Source organism: Heterocephalus glaber, unplaced genomic scaffold, assembly GCF_053883595.1.
Source record: "Heterocephalus glaber isolate CG9 unplaced genomic scaffold, H.glaber_assembly_v1.0 deba00000281, whole genome shotgun sequence".
In the NCBI taxonomy this organism is placed as follows: Eukaryota; Metazoa; Chordata; class Mammalia; order Rodentia; family Bathyergidae; genus Heterocephalus; species Heterocephalus glaber.
This window is the reverse complement of record NW_028258139.1, coordinates 1,253,652-1,270,923: the sequence shown is the minus strand read 5'-3', so window position 1 is coordinate 1,270,923 and position 17,272 is coordinate 1,253,652. Positions and strand designations below refer to the sequence as shown.

The window sequence follows — 17,272 nt, the reverse complement described above, 5'->3', positions numbered from 1 at the left end:
CTTTCTCACTCTAGCCTTGCCTTTGTCCCACTAGTTTGTCGGAAACCAATTTTAAAGTCAGTGTTACAATTAGGAGTATATAAAACTAAAATTTTCACTTTCTTACAGTAAAACTAAAATTGCCTACAAAGAGAAGCCCTAAAAATGAACATTAAGCTGTTCAAGTTTGATGTACTTATTCTTGCTACAGAAGTTTCATGGAGCGATCCTAACTTCACATACTTAAGTGGTCTTGGTCTCCAAAAAGTAGTCATTAATACTGTAAATGTTTCTAAATCTAGTGTATCACCTTAGCAAGGATCTTCTGAGTAGTTTTGGTTTTCTAGTTAATTCTAGTTGTTAAATCAACTTTGAGACCTGCCTAGAGAGGCTTTCTGGTTCACTTTTTTTTTTTTTAATTCCACCCATCTTCATACTGTCATTCAATACAACTTGCCTTTAATTCTCACATTTTTACGTCTTGGGAAGTGGTGTGGGTGAGTTAAAAATAACAAGTCACGGAAAATCATCAAATTGCATTGTAACTTTTAGCGAACTTTAGTATCTAATTTCAATATTTTGCTGTACATAGATGATTGCATTTCCTGGCGCCCAAGGTCCCAATACTTTGGGGCCGATCTATAGGTCATTTAAATGTAGTGTGCTTAAAATTACAGTCCCAGCACATTCCATCACACCCTTATCAGGGAAGGCACTGAGCTACAGGGTTGTAGGTAGATCAGTGTCTGCAATCTGCAGTGCTAATTGCAGTGGCATTTTTCACACACTTACAGATCGAGATTTAAGTAGGAACAGGTAATTTGTATTGGGTATTTCCTGTGCCAGATGTTTCCTCAATGCTATTCTGCAGAGTTGGAGCCCCAACAAGCCTACAAACTCCTGTGCTGTTCCCATTTCACAAGGGATGGAAGGAGACACCAGGCCCTCCCCATGACCCATGACGTGTCACACGGAGAAAGGTGGCCGGTACAAATTCTTTTCCCCTAGGTGCTGGCATCTGTGACTGAGCCTAGGGCCTCCTGCAAGCTGCTGTGTCACTGAAACACACCCCAACCTCCTCGGTACAAGTTCCTAACATATTTGTCCGCTGTTTTCCTTTATGCGAGGGTATATCTGTGGGCACTGGGAGAATTTGTCATTGTGGGTGGTGAGAAACTATATAATTCTCCAATCTGATAAGTGCAATAGAGAAAAAAGGGGTGGAGGAGCATTGAAAGAATTTATCTGTAGGAGAGATCCGAGCTGAAATGTTCTCCTGAGAAATGGGAGGGAACATTTTCTGGAGGGGATTCCTGAGCACTAGGAATGTGACAGATACAAAGCTTCAGTGAGGAAAAGTTAATATTTTGAGAAATGCAGCAGAGGCTAAGTTAATAGTTTTAAGATTATAAAGCTCACCCCAGGATTATCATCTACTCCAATTTTCAATTATTGCTCTACTCTTGACGGAGGTTTTTCTTGCTCTGAGCCCGGACAGGTTGTTCCCCCCCAGCACCTGTTCTTTCACCCAGAGGTGCTGCCAGTGGGTAACGTGAGCAGAGGGGCCACACTCCCAGGTTCAAGGCCATGTGCCCAGCTCCCATTATTTTGTAGACATTTTAGAACATGTGTTCAAGGAGACTCAGTTGTGCCCTTGCTAACTATCTCTTAACAATGCTAAGAAAATAAATAGGCAAAGGGGGAGAGGAGAAAAAAAGGGAGAGTGCTTGGGAGGATAAATGCAGAGTCCGGTCACGTTCCTTTTTTTAATCTCTTTTATGGTGCTGGGATCAAACCCTTTGCATGCTAGGCAACATCCCCAGCTGAAGTTTTATACGCGCGCACGCACACACACACACACACACATATATTTTTTTGGTACCAGGTGAAGTTATATTTTTTGAGTGAGTGGTTAGAGACAGTGTACTGCAGGCTGGCCTTGAGCTCAATGTGTGGTGCAGGCTGGCTTGGAAGTCACAGTGATCCTCCTGCCTCAGCCTCCAGAGTACACATGTGCACCACCACACCTGCCTTTCAAGTTATTGTATATTCTTAACTATTCACCAGGTGGCAAAATAATAAAGGCTAAAACAGTCAAGAGAATCCTAATGCATTTATCTGGACGGCAGGTCATTCATCCTCAGGTATAGTTCTTGGGAACAGGGCATAGGGAGTAGGGGAATCAAGCCAATTCCTTCTCTTTCCTCACCTGCTTAGGAAGTGACAAATACCAGCTAGTGATTGTTCTGATTTTTCATATTTATCTCAATTTTTTGCTCTTACTTTGGAAGCAAGTATATAAAGGATAAATTGCTTTTCCTCAACCTTTACTTCTGAGATAGTGTATTTTAGAGATAGGAATCCAGGGCATTTTAATACTGAGGGTTGAACCCAGGAACACTCCACTATTGAGTTATATCCTCAGCCCTTTCTAGTTTTTATTTCGAGACAGAGTCTTGCTAAGTTGCCAGACTGGTCTGGAATTTGTGATCCTCTTGCCTTAATCTCTCATTTAGCTGGGATTATAACTGTGTGCCACTTGGACCTGCTCATTTTGTTGAGTTCTAGGCATTGGGAAATATTTTGCATGTTTAAACTAACCTTAGATGTTGGTCTGAAGAAAAGGAGGAGTCCTCAGGAACGGACACAAGTGCACATACACTTCATATTTTTGATATGACCTCTTTGTTTGTGATCCCTTATCACCGTCCAAAGTTTGTAGGAATCCAAAGCCCCGAAGATGGAGATTTGTTGGGAAGGATGACACTCAAGCATCAAAGCAAAAAGGCAATTTTCTACATTTCAAAATAAAAAATGGTATCTCAAGAAATTTTCCTATATTGAATTCCCCTTTCTTGTGGTATATGATTCACAAGGCATGGGGAGTGTTATGCTCTTCTTTCAATTGTAGAAGAAACCCATAATGTGCTGCCAAGATGAAGATGTGATCTTTTACTCCATGATGCTGTGGTAGTAGTGGTAGTAGTCAGTCTCCCTGATTGGCAGCAGCGGACCCTACTTAGGAATTTTCATTCTTCTATAATCTTCTCCCAAATTTAATCAACCCAGAAGTGAATGGAAGAAGTGAGGCTATGCCAGTTCCTGGACCAACTTGTAGGAAGACTTGGTAGATTGTGTATTTTAAACTTTTGAGAGTTCTGAGGAACTGTGTAAAAAGTCCAGTTATCAGCTACTAAAAGGGTGAGGCTACATAAAGGTGGAAAGGAGAGCCAACACACCCCTTGGCCCCCCTCCAGCTCACTTCCACCTGCCATCATCTGATTGGAACCCAAGAAAAGTGAGAGTAAAATGCTCTCAGAAGATGGCTAAGGATTTATCTCAGGGTGAGGTGCTGGCCTAGCATGCTCAAAGCCTCAGGTTCAATCCCCAGCAGGACTGAAATAAAAATACTCAGAAGTGCCCAGGAAATCCACAGGTGGGAGGACTTTTCTTAAAAAAAAAGGCCCTCCCTCATCAGGGCAGTGGGAAAGGTTCATTCATGCTTGCATGCTGTGCTTACTGTGCTACTTAGTTACACCCCAGCCCCTAGCTAGTGATTTTTAAAAAATACATTGTCTCAAATTCTTATTGTTTTATTTCAGAAATAAATAAAGAATATATTGTTCTTTCCCCATTTCTACTTTGACCTACTTTAGAAGTGTGTTAGGAAGTAAGAATTCAGCCCTTTCCTGGACTGAATTATCCAGTTTTAGGTCCATATAGAATCTATACACCTTTGAGAACAATAAAGAAGAGGGTATTTTTCCTCCATAAGACACTGATAATTTCTATTAAAGTTACCATATGGGTCTGATAAACTAAAGATAAATTTGTAAATTACTTACACAAGTGGGTAAGAGATAATATCACCATGAATATTTTACTTATCACCCTTATCACTGAAGATTACTATGCCTTTAATTTGATTCACTGCAAAAGACATCAGTGTTTTCTAGAAGGACTAACATTTTTATAGGTCTCATTTCATTTTGTTTTTATTATGCAGAATTGTGCCTGTCACATCATGGATGTTCACCATTCCCTTCCTCCTGTTCCTCTTTGATTTGGATGGGGAAAGGTAGTCTACATCCATTATTTCGGCACAAATTTATTCTTCCTGGTTACAAGGTGCTTCCTTCTGGGTCCAAAATATTCACTGGAGGAAAAATGGTATTGATCTCCTTCCCAGTCCCCATCCTGAGTCGGATGAGGACTCTTCATTTGGTTCAAGTTCCTTCCTACAGGATGAACCTGTGGCCAATTGAATACTGTGTGTCATTAGATCTTCTGGCCTGGGATCCAGCTTCATCTCCTAATTAATTTTTCACTATAGTGCTCTCTCACGCTCCCCCCCCCTCTCTCTCCTCCTCCCCTCCCTCCTTCCCTTCTTCTCTTTCCTTACTTGCTTCCTTCTGTCCTTCCTTCCTTCTTCCTTCTTTCTTCCTGTGATACTGGGATTTGAACTTAGGGCCTTAGCAATGAACTACACCCCCACCCCTTCTAAATTTTTTTACGGTTTTGAGATAGGACTTCCCCCAGGCTGGCCTCAAACGTGTGATCCTCTTGCTTCAGGAGGCAGCCTCCCGGAGTGCTGGGATGGCCAGCAGGCCACCAGGCCCCACTGAACTCTTTACCCTCTCTAATGCCTAGGTTGCTTTGTGCTTCTTCTGAATTAACAAGCAGCTTTATGGGATTGAATAATTTAGTTTGTATCATCTTCAATACACAAACACTGAATCCTCACCACTGGCATTCTCTCAATTTTGTTCAAAATATTAGAAATTAAAATATCTGACTATAGTGCCTGGTATACAGTGAGGGCTAAATATCTTGTGAATAATAATTATATTCCTTACTATAGAAACTCTTACCACCTCCTCATGATGAGTGTAATTGTTATATACTATAAACATGTACTAATAAAAATCAAAAAAAGAAAAAAGTATAGAAAGTTTTCTGTAGCTCCAAGTAACTTGACTAAATAAAAGGAAAAAACTTGGGGCTGGGGATTTAGCTCAATGGTTCCACCGCCTGCCCCGCAAGTGCAAGGACCCGAGTTCGATCCCCAGTACCAAAGAAAAGGAAAAAACTAAAATATCCAATTATTCTTGCTGAAGTAATTTTAGTTTTAAGTATTGTATCTCTACTTTAAAGTCTTAAATGCTTTGTCAAAGTTTATTTCATAACAAATATTGTCCGACACAATTGGTATGGCTGGTAAAGATTATTTTGGAAGTTATTCTCTGTGTAGAGATTCAGATAAGAATAAATAAATGCCAGTAGATGGGAGAGGTTGTCCACTCTTCCTGGGAGTCAGGGCCTTCTCAAAACCCTGATAGCTTATTAAGGAAGGTCTGTCTATCCAGTCTCTCTGGCTACTAGGAGAGCTCTGCGGCAGGGACTTTGGTGTTTATATTTTGTGACCCTGAGCTGGCTCCTGGTATATGGTCAGACAACTGATCAAACAACTTACTCCACTGTTGGTACCTCAGCTTTCTATTGAGGCATCCCAGAGAGCTCAGGAGTGCCTGCTTTGCCTATCTTTTCTATTTAAGCAGTCACCCCATGGCTATAACTCTTTTCTGTCAAATAATTTTGGAACATAAAAATTAACAACACAAGACTATAAGCTATTGGAGTAAGGAGCAAAGAATGGCTGAATAAAAGCTAGGAGTGGCAGTGTCCCAAAAGAAAAAAAAATCTCTGCATTTTGAATCTGAGGTTCTTCTCACTCAGCAATTTAGTTTTCTGAGTTTGGAGAAGTCACTAACCTTTTCTGAACTCTGATCAGCTCATCTGTTTAAAAAATGTGATAATGAGAAAAGCTCTTTGGATAATGATCAAAGCCCACTGGATTGTGCAGGGATCCAATGTAATTACGCAGAAGAGAAGGCACTCACGCACCTACAGTGTCTCTTTCTGTCCCTCATTCCGTCTTTTGATTTCATGTATCTCTACTTATCTGAGGACAACTAAAACCACTGACCTCCCGTGAATATTTTGCTTAGTGGAAAGAGAATTTTACAGCCTTATAAGACTGTTTGCATTTGTTGGAGACAGATCATCCATGAGATACTCTGAGCTTTGGACAGTTCAACCTCTTTGATTATAAATTGAGAACAAAAATAATTGTCACTTGAAGAATTTGTGTAGACTTTCTTTCTTTCTTTCTTTTTGGTACTGGGAATTGAACTCAGGACTTTGCACTTTCGAGGCAGGCACGGAACCACTGAGCTAAATCCCTGGCCCTAGAATTTCTGAGTATCTATAAATTTACATTTTGAATGGAAATCTCAAGGAGAACAACTTGAAGGGAATACTGAATTCAACACTGAATCTACCAACATTCACCTTTCTGCCAGCCCCTCCTCCCACAGAGTCATGGTTTCTAAAGTTCTGAACAGTAGTTCCAAGTCATTTCCTTTTTAAAAATTGAGCGTTCAGAGGTGAGAGTAAATAAGCAGAGTGAAATGAGGGAGCGGCAACAAATTGAAAAACAGATTTTGGCTTTCAGCAGTTTCAAGTAATGCTAAAACCTCATATTTAGTTTCTAAATTGAGCTGTGTTCAAAAGCTGTTTCCCCAAAACAATATGGATGCACGGATGAGGAGAAAATTCAGAGACACTGGAAAAAGGAAGAAACGATTTTGCTGTTGTTGCTATATAGTGGATTCTTTTCTTTTTTAAAATTCAGAATGTGCTCACACATTTGAATACAATGGTAGGTGGGGATTTCAGGTACACACACACTTTCCACGAACAGAACACTGAAAAGATTCACTGAGATTACAGGATGAAGTAATAGAAAACAAAAATTTAGGTTTCGATAGAGATTATGGGTATGGAAAAGATATTCTTTATTTAATCATTTAAAAATAAAGATTTAGATGATGCATATGCTTGAAAAACTTCAAGCTCCGTTACAGATGGGCTTATCAGAGTTGCAGAAGTTTCTATCTCAGAGTCAGTTCAGCACGGCCCCCCCAAACCTATTGGATTGTCACCTCCATTAATAATTCTGCTCATCTGGCAGCTAATTAATAATTCAGAGGCCAATTCTAGGTTTATCCGTTTTAGATATTTACTTCCTGCTATGATAACAATTTCCTACTTTCCTCTGCCCTGCAAATGTGATATATCTTATTTCTGTTTCTTCTACGTATTAACATTGCCTTTCAAAGCATTAAGGCTGCACCCCGCTTTTCCAGTACCACCACACAAACTGGAAGGCTTTAGTTCCCACCTGGGAAAGTGAGGGTATCTTTGCCTCCCACTCTTCCCTCCGGTGCAGAGGTGGCCATTTTAATAGAGGGGGGTGAGGGTAGCAGACTGAATATTGAATTCATGCATTGTATGAAAAACTTTTTGAGGGGATATTGGGGCTTGAACCCAAGGCCTTCGCACTGACCTGCATACTCAACCTTTTAAATTTAAAAAAAAACCGTTTTTTTGGGCTTATATTCTTTTATTGGTACATCTTAGGTATACAATGCGTTTACATTTATCATTGGGTATTTGTACCTGTACGTGATGTATCTTGGTTAAAAAAAAAAACTTTAAAAAAATTGGAGGCAGAGTCTCGCTAAGTCACTAAATTGCCAAGGCTGGGCTCGAATTTCTGATTCTTCTTCCTCAACTTCCTAGCGTGCTGGAATTATAGGCATGCGCCACACAGCCTAGCTGAGAAATACTTTCTTACAGCATTTCAGTCAATCCCAGAAAATCAAGACTCCACATCTCCCTGGCTGCAATCTGACCTTTACGCTTCATAAACTCCACTAGGAAAGATAAGTAGTTTCCCCAAAGCTTTCCACAAAGAAAACAGAATAATGTCAAGGGTAAGCCGTGGGCTCGCTGTAGGTCCCCCCACGCTCCCGCCTCGGGATGCCCCGTGGGCTGCTCGTCCCCTCGCCGGGAATCCCCACCCGCACCGCCGGTAACCAGGGGAACATCCTCGAGAGGAGACGCGGGGTTGACGGTAACCGAGGCGCGATGCTGGGGAAGGAGCGCGGCCGGCTCCCCGCGGCCGTCAGGGTGGTCGTGCGCCGGCTTCCCGGGGCCTGGGGCGCTGAGCTCGGAGCCCGGCGCCCGGCGGCGCTGGAAGGACTCGGAGGAAAGCGCGTCCGCCTCCCGGCCCCTGAAGGGCTCCTCGCGTGTGAGGGGTCGGCCGGCTGCGCTGGGACCTCGGCAGGTCCAGAGGCGCGCGACGCCCGGGACGGACTTTCCTTCCAGGGGGAGGGCGGGGGCTCCGCGCGCTGCTGTCTGTTGGGAAGGGAGAGGGAGAGGGAGAGGGAGAGGGAGGAGAGCCCAGCCCTGGGGCTGCGGGGCCCTAGGGAGCAGGCGGCTGGGCGTCGCGGGGCTCGGAGCCTGGGTGCCAGGGCGCAGGCGGAGGCCCGGGGCAGGAGCCAGGGCGCAGGTTCTCCGCCCGCCCCGGGGCAGCAGCAGGAAAGGCCCCGCGGCCGGGGGACGCGCGCTCCGCCACTGCGTGGACCCGGACCACGGAGCCCGCGGCGGGCCGGGGCTGGCCCCGAACTCCAGCGGCAAGTTCGGCCCCGAGGACCCGCGCAGCCCTGGGGCGACTCCAGCCTCACTGCCCTCCTCCCGGGTCGGGGGAGGCGGCGTGGAGCGCGGAGAGCAGCCCGGAAGCGGGATCCGCCGGGACGACCGGAGCGCGCTGCCCGCGGTGACGGCCGGGCCGGGCCCCGGGACGGGGAGGTGAAGGGCGAGGTGGCGGCGAGGCGCGGGGCGCCGGGAGGGACCGCGGGCCGAGCCGAGGGCGCGCCTCCCTCCCTTCGGGAGAGTCTAAGGGTTCGGAGGCTGCGAAGTGCGCCTGAAGACCCCGACCTTAGGAGCCTGCTGTGTGGGACTAGGCCGAGGCGGGAGCACTGGAAGCCAAGGCGCCTAGAACCGAGGCCCGGGGGAGCGTGGGCTTCTGCAGTCAGTGGGTCCGTGACTCTCCCTCGAGAACTCTCCTGTGTAGTGAGTCTTTATCTTTTGGGAAATAGTGGCTGGTGTACAATCGCCTTGGTGAAATCAAAAGTTTCAAAACCAAATTGTCAACCTATGTCCAGATATAAAAGATAAAGAGCAGGGAATTTTGCGATCTTGGGAAAGGTTGTAAGGTGTCCTCTAATCAGGCAAGGTTCTCTTGAAAAGTTGGACACCTTTATTTCAAAGTTTTTTAAAAAATTATTTTTGGGTTTACAGCTGCGCTCGTACTTTATTTCACAAGTGAGGAGGTGAGAGATAGGGATAAACTGATCGTCATTTTGAAGCCAGAAATGTATTCCACACCATTTTTCAGAAAAACACTTAAATTTTTAGAATCTCAAGCTAGCCAGAGTAGACTTGAGATTTTCCTTTTCTTTTTGGTTATTGTTCCTCACATTTGTGTTAGAAAATGTGTTGAGAGGGTGGTCTGTAGCTGTGAGCAGTTTGAGTTTCCAGAATCTTTTGCAGTTAGGTGGGAAAGATTTGTTTGCTCTTTTTATGGAAGAAATAAACTGACCAAGCTTAATTTTACCAAATCAATGTAAAATCATGGTCTCCTGCATATACATTTTCATACCAATCTAAAAAACAAAGTCATCCTGCTCCCGTGCTAATTTTAGGTTCATTACACCTATCCTGGGTCCCCTGTACACATTTCTTTATATCTACACGGCACCAGCTGAAGGGGATCTCTCTTCACCAATGGGATCATATTTTCGTCTATCCTAGAACTTTCCAGTAATAGTGTATCTGGTGTTCTTGTTTTTTGTCTTTTTTTTGGTACCGGGGATCGAACTCGGGTCCTTGCACGTGCAAGGCAGGCGACAGAACCACTGAGCTAAATCTCCGGCAATATCTGGTGTTCTTATCTTCCTACAAGATGGATCTACGTTTACTCGTTGGTGGCTTTTTCCACTCTTCCTTGGTGTCCACATCACACGTCAGGCCGACAGAAATTTTTATCCTTGACTTAATTCTTCAGGTACAGTTTGAGCACCGCCCCCCCCCCCCCCCCGCAGACCGCCCCGTGATGCAAAGACTAAATTTGTGCACAAGACAGGACAGTACCTTTATTAAATATACAGGACCCAATGGGGAGCACATTTCCTACCCGAAGAAAAAGGGGTGGAAATCGGTGCAGTCTTTCCCAAGACAGGCTCCTTTTGTGCCGGATCTCCGGGGTGCTTTCTTCCAGCCTTGCTGGAGCCCTCAGGGGCGTAAGTGCCTCCTGGAGGGTGGTCCCCGAGGTTGCCTGCCTAATCAGGGCAAGGGTTGGCCTGTGGGAGGGCTTGTTGGCATTTCCAGAACCCTAAGCCTGCAGGGAGACTCGGTTGAGGCGATGAGATCTGCCCGAGGAGCGCGGGCTGATGAGGCCCCTGGCATCCCCCTTCTGGCACAGGGATGATTGTTAACTTCCACTCTCACACCGTCTTCGTTCGTGTAGCACAGCGGGCCGCAGCCTTTCAGAGGGCCTCCTGTGGCCTTGAGAGACCGAAGCCTGCTCTCTGGGAGCTGTCGAGCGACTCGGTCCCCAGCGAGGCGAGGGCGGGGTCAGAAGCGCTAGGAGAGGCTCAAGCGGGACCAGATCGGCGCCCAGGACTCCTCCCGGCAGCGTGGCCTCTGACGGCCTAGGCCTGTCCCCTGCAGCCCAGTGTTGCCGCGCCCACACACGGACGCAGCCCCACCGCAACCCCCCGTGCTCAAGCGCGCCCCCACTCGACTGCTGCCAGCTCCCCGCTCCCAACCTGTCCAGGCTGCACGACGTGGAGCTGGAACCAACTTTTTTCACTCCTCCGCTGCCCGGGGCCAGTGCTACCCGGATGTCTGCATGGTCAGCAGGCTGCGCAAAGCGGCGCCTCCTGGAGCCCCCGGCGCCCAGGACCCATACTGCTGCGTGGCCGGGGGGCCCTTAAGTGCTGCAGCACGGTCAGGTCGTCCTCTTCATGGTCCTCAATCTTCCTCAGCAGCAGCAGCCCCCCGCTGCTGGCCCGGCCGTGATTGCTCCACAATTACACCCCTGCCTGGACTGTATGAACTGTAACCAGCTTGAAGCTGGCCCTTAGGGACAGGCAGCTCAGCTGCCATTGCTCCATCCTCTGAGATCTGATGCCAGTTTACCATGTATTAGGTACATTAAAGGAAATGTTTCTTTCTCAGAACGAACTTCTCAGTACGAACGTGGTGATCTGCTTAAACACATAGTCAATGTCTTTGTATTTTTTATTTATGTGCATTTTAGCATTACATTTGGATTGTCTTGCTAAAAGGGGAAAATTAATGAGCTATAATAGAAAGCACTTTTTTCCTTCAAACATCATCTCACTCCAGCCATTTTAAAACATTTTCCTAACATTCAGTGAGTACCTTCTACAGTTTGTCATTATCCCCAAAGTTCTAAGTTATTGACCTCTTTGTAAATTTGAAAATACAGGTTTTTAGAAAAATCTGTGTATGCCTACATTTTATATTATGTAGAATCAAATGCAGTGTGTGTTAGCCATTGCCCCACAGCACACAGGAGACACACTTGGTATCTAGATCCTGTCTCAAAAATACATACATACATACATACATACATACATACATACATACATAAATAAATGGCTGGGGAATGAAGCTCAATGTGAAGACCATTCAATCCCAGTACGGTGCAACAAATAAACAATGAACAGTTTGTGTAGGCAAATCTGCCCAGGGAAACTGGAAGCTCCATAGGGCACCAGTAACTTAAAGCACTACTTATGAGCTCTCAGTGGGAAGAAGTGAAGCAATTACCAACTGTGTTCTAGAAGGATGAAGCCAGGAAATCATTCCTGGGGAAAATCCTGTTGATCTCCTGGTTTTATGATCAAAGTTAACCACTAATCCAAGGAGCAGTAGGCCTGTGAATGCCGACACTGAAGTAGTGGGGGGGGGCATTGTGTCTGCAGAAAGGGCCAAGCTTATAACACAGCACTTTAGAATGAATTAAGACTGACTGCCATATTATGTGTGTGAAATATAGCACATAATGGGGAGGAATCTGAACCACTGTTCCTTTTCTATCCTACCTCACAAGCTTTGTGTGTGTGTGTTTTTTTTGTACTGGGGATTGAACTCAGGACCTTGTGCTTTTGAGGCAGGCATGGTACCACTGAGCCAAATCCCTGGCCACTGAACCACTGTTCTTTTTATTCTCAGGAAATGTATGGTCCAGGTGGGGACACAGGAAAAAATGAGTAACAATACAACATAGTCAGGAACAAGGTTCCTCTCCTACTTTCTCTGGCTGACATCACTTCCTAGAAAGCTCAGGTGACACCCTCATAGAAGCTTATGGCCACCCGCCTCAAATGTTATTCGTTGGAAATACCAGACTTCAAGGAGGATTTTTCAAAGTTTGGCCCACATTAGTACTTGGTGAACACAGTAAAATCTTGAGTAGGTAAAACCATTCTCCATGTTGAATGCAGAGTTCACATCTTATTTACTACCTTGCTACTTAAGATTTTGCATAAGCCTGGGTATTTGCAGACTAAAAATCAGTTATGCTTTTCAAAAATGCTTTGTGACATTTTGGGTGCTTTCCTCAATATTTGTGTGTAGGTGTTGGGTGTATGGATTTTATAGAGGATTTTCTAAAACTGGTTCTTTTTTTTTTTTGGTACTGGGGATCGAACTTGAGACCTTGCACTTGCAAGGCAGGTGGCAGAACCACTGAGCTAAATCCCTGGTCCTGAAACTGGTTCTTTAGGAAGCATGTTTGTAATGAATGGCACAGCCATCTGGATTCTAATGGAGTACATTTCTCAATGAAATACTTAACACTCATATGAAGATCATTGCACTGTACTTTAAAAATTGGGACAAAACTCCCTCTTGACCCCTCCAGATGGGATGTGATGGCATCTCCTCATCCTCTCTTCCTTTCATATCCAGCAGAAGCTTGGTTTTCCCTTGGGAAACTCTCTCTTTTGACATCTGTGGCTGAGGCCTGGGAGATCGCTCTCAGGTGTCTTTGTCAAGTTGAAGGGATGAGGTGTGGCTCAGCGGTGGGGAATGACTGGAAGGGGCTCTCCTTGGACATGGTGGAGTAATGGTCCGTGACCCCCACAGCCGTTTTACTCACTGAGACTACAGGACCGGGATGAGGCTACTGCAGCCGGAGGAAGAACAAGGACATGAGAGGACCTTGATCTCAAGGAGCAGCATCGGAACCTCTGGAGTGAGGCTTCGATTATGCGAGCCCTGCCTCTGAATGCTTCAGTTTTTATGTGGAAAAGTGCAGTTCATTTACTGTTTAAGCCTTTTAGGGCTGGTTTTCCTCTCATTTGAAACAAAGGGATGCATAACACATCTACAACCAAGACATAGTGCAGGCTGGAGACCTGATTACTAATTCCTCTGGTTGGCAGAGGGAAATACTTACGTGAAGTCCTGGGCCAGCAAGCAGCATTTGCATTGCTTGGGAGACTGGCAGAAATGCTGTGTTGGTTCTACCTTGGGACAGTTTTTCTCAAACTTGAATATTCATGCAGATCTCCTGGAGCTCTTGCCACAATGCCAATTCTGATTGAGTAAACTGTCCGAAAATTGAACCCAGGGCCCCAGGGCCTCATATATGCTAGGCAAGTACTCCACCATTGAGCTCCATCTCCAACTCTTTTTATTTCCTTGTTTTTGGAGACATGGTTTTATTACATTGCCCTGGGAGGTCCTACCACAGCCTCTGGAGTAGCTGGATTACAGGTGTGTAAATTGTGTACTTTAAAGAAGTTCCCAAGTGAGGTTGATGGGCTGCACTTTGAACACAAGGCCTGAGAGCTGTGATCCATAATGACTTCCTTTTTTTGGTGCTGGGGATCGAACTCAGGACATTGAGCTTGTGTGGGAGGCATGGATGCCACTGAGCTAAATCCCCGGCAATACATAATGACTTCTTAGGGACCATTCTTGATCCAAAACATGGCAAGTCCAGGAGCAGACTCTGAAGTCATTTCTGAAAAGAATAGACAGCAGGTTTTGCTGACTTCTTTCTTGAAGGCCAGGCAGGTTCTGCTCATCACTCCCACATCATTTCCACCGCCTTCCTCACCTGTTACTCATCTCCGTTTTTTCCAAAATGTTATAGAACTGGACTGAACAAGCCAGTCACGATCACACAGTGCTAACACCTTCCTCCAGCCGTACGTTTCCACTGACCTTACTGCCAAAATTGTTATTGTTTAACATGCATTCTTCTATTTCTTATTTGCTTATCTCACTATATTAGAGTCAGACTTTTCCTGAAATACAACATTAGAATTAAACACCAAGTCTTATTACCTTGTGTAAGCCAGTGATTTTTCAAAGGCTGCACACTGGAATCCATGGAAACTTTAAACAAGGCCAAGGCTTGCTTTGGCTCTCTAATTTTCTGACCTAATTGATTTAGCTTGCAGTCAGGGCATTTTGGTTTTAAAATTTCTTGAAGTGATTCTAACAGTGATCATTAAATAGATGAATATATTTGTATCACAGAGTTATCTGATGAGTCAGTTTATATTTAGGTGTATATTTATTTCACCACATGTTTATTGAGTACATAACACTGTATATGGCAGACACTGTCCAGTTTCCAAAGATAAAAAAGGCACATTTCTTTGTCCTCAAGGAGATCGTGGTCTTACATGGTAGGAGGGAAAGGTGTATGGACAAATAATTTGCAATCATGTGTTCAGTGCAATAACATGACATGTGAATGGTATGGTTTTAGAAGGTCAAAGGATGGATTTCATACAAAGGGGCATGGAATAAAATTAATAATGGCTGATATTTATTGAGCACTTAACAATGGAACAAGAAGACTCCAGGAAAGTACTGATGCTTGTGAGTTTGCCTCAAAGGTGAGAGAACCTAGTGGAGAAGGTGGCTGGTAGATGGGGTGAGGAAGGACTTCTGGGTGTGTTTGGGGCACATGGGATAAGAGGCAGGGACATGGAGGGCGGTTTCTTCTGTTTTCTTTGTAAAATCAGAATAGAGTCATGGCCTGAGAGGAGATGGTAGGGAGCATTGGGAGAGGTGGGAAACAGCAGGGGTGGGCTTAAGAAGGGCAGTGAGCCCAGCAACCCACAGTGACTTTCACATATTGGCATTCATGTTCAGGTGTGCACGGGCAGAGCTCTTGTGTAGAGAGAAACGAGCCTACAGGATCCACTCAAAGCTGTGCTGTCTGCAGCAGCAGAGGCAGAAAAGAAACCCAGGGTGCTCTGCCAAGGTTGTGGCTCAGGAGTTCAGTGGAGGGGCTGGGCTGTGACTTAGTGGAATAGCATGTACCTAAGCAGGATGTCTGAGGCCCTGGACTGGGTCTCCAGCAAAACTCGCACAGGAGTTCAGTAGAGCTGAGTACAGAGGAAATGAGATCTGGAGGGAGCTGTTGGGCTTGGGAAATCCTGGGATGACAGGAGAATGCATCAGGAGAGTAGGTCAAAGTGACCAAAAAGTGTGGCCAGGGTGCAACTGCTGAAGGGGAGGAGGGTGAAAATCACTGGACTAGAACTTCAGGATGTGGGTCAGGTCCCTCATGGTGGGAGGAGAAGGAAAAGGAAGACTGGTCCTTTCGGGACAGTTCAAGAGACAGCCTGCCAGTGGCTCCACTGCAGAGGTAAAGGTGATACAGAGGAGCTGATCTGAAAATATTTATTCAGGTTATAAAAAGAGGCAGGAGCTGGGGATTTAGCTCAGTGGTTCCACCGCCTGCCTTGTAAGAGCAAGGCCCTGAGTTCCATGCCCAGTACCAAAAAACAAAAACAAAAACAAAACAAAAACCAACAAACAAACAAACAAACAAACAAAAGAAAAATGAAAAGAGGCAGGAAACAGGGAATACAAAGCACATGCCATTGAAATGTAAAATACAGTAAAGGTGAAACAGGAAACACTCCTCAGATAGAAAAAGATTGAGGTAAAAAGGTGCAGAAATTCCTAGTGATAAAAGGGAGCCTTACACATCCAGCTGGAAGCCTAGAGAGGGATTCTTTTAGCTTAGGGGTAAAAGATCTAGAGTTCAGAAACTTTGCTGGTAGCAATAGAAGAACTGTTAACTAGCAGCCCAAGGCCAAGCATGAAGGAGTCGCTTATCAACTCTGTAATCAGTATTTACAGATAAGTGTCATTAGCAATGCGCTGCTTCTGAGAACTTCCTGTTAGGATTCATTATGGAGGCCCTGTCTCAAAATGTGAAAAAAAAATTTTTTTAAAGGCTAGGGATGTAGCTCAGCACTGCCAGGGTTCAAACTCTAGCACTGAGAAAAGCTTTTTTCCCCCAGTCAGCTTTCCACTTTGCATGGAAAGGTGCTGGCTCTCACACTTGACTTTCTCTTCCCTTACCCTCCCCCAGAACTCAGAACTGCTCTTCATCCCGCTTTTAAGCAACATGGCCAGGCTGTTTGTGGGATGTGCACAAGGCCAACACTTAGGTCAAAAAAGTCACTATCTAACTCGAGGTACACTGGGACTCCAGAAGGTGGCAGGCTGGCCCAGAATTTTCCTGGGGTGTCGGGAGAGGCAGGGTTCAATGATCTCCAAAGTATAGCAGATGCCCTATATGATGTGCTCCCCACTCAGAGACACAGTGTCACCCTAGGTCCCTGTGCAATGCAGCGTGCTTCCGAGTGGACCTGCAGAGACTCCACTTTCGAAGCCAAAGGCAGACCTTCCAGGGCCCAAGTAGGCTCTGCATCCTGCTCCACTAACATCACTCAGAGGAATGGAAAAAGGGGAAGAGCAGCCTCTTGGCCTTCCTTTCCGAGCTGTATCACAGGGGCCAATACCAAAACCTAGACCCCAAGACCTTTAAAGGGTACAAGGCCTCTGTTCCTTAGGAGGGAGGCTTTGGGTGTGGCTATTTAGAGTGAGGCCCAGCACACCCTCTCTCCTCTCTCTGTTACTCACAGTTTGGCCCTAGTTGAAAGCATGAACAATCTCTTCCAGGCACTCCCTGTTTTCACTTCCCTATGACCACAGGGCCCCTCCTCTGGCTGACCCGTGGGGGTCAACATCCTTTCTGGCGGATCCACCCCACTTCCTTAGAACTGGAAGCTGTTTTTTAGCTTCAGGGGTTCCTGGAGAACAGTTTCCACTGCCCCTCCATTATGACATCAAACATACTGGACTCAGGGTCCAGGATATTGGAGACTTGAAAGCAGAAAGATCAGTGTGAGTCTGAACCTTCAGAAGAAACATGGAAAAGGCGGAATTTGAAAAATCCATCTGTGAAGGTGGGCAAAGGGCCACCAAATGTAGGGAAAGAGGTAGGAGATACTGGTGTTCTGGGTGCAGTGGA

General features: G+C 45.5%; 1 protein-coding gene across 2 annotated transcripts; it reads left to right on the top strand.

Moving 5' to 3' along the window:
- The first annotated feature begins 7,964 nt into the window (after positions 1-7,964).
- LOC110347667 (uncharacterized) lies at positions 7,965-11,901 on the top strand. 2 transcript variants are annotated; one of them, XM_087185428.1, is made up of 2 exons: positions 7,965-9,952; positions 10,420-11,901. In XM_087185428.1, exon 1 carries the CDS (start codon positions 7,972-7,974, stop codon positions 9,061-9,063), a length of 1,092 nt encoding a protein of 363 aa, XP_087041554.1. In that variant the 5' UTR covers positions 7,965-7,971; the 3' UTR covers positions 9,064-9,952; positions 10,420-11,901. The 2 variants fall into 2 exon arrangements, with proteins under 2 accessions (XP_087041554.1, XP_021108347.2); XM_021252688.2 differs by having other exon boundaries at positions 10,415-11,900.
- Positions 11,902-17,272: the final 5,371 nt, after the last annotated feature.

What these genes read in the sequence shown, in the direction of transcription:
- LOC110347667 (XM_087185428.1), top strand. Translation starts at nt 7,972, where the DNA reads ATGCTGGGGAAGGAGCGCGGCCGGCTCCCCGCGGCCGTCAGGGTGGTC.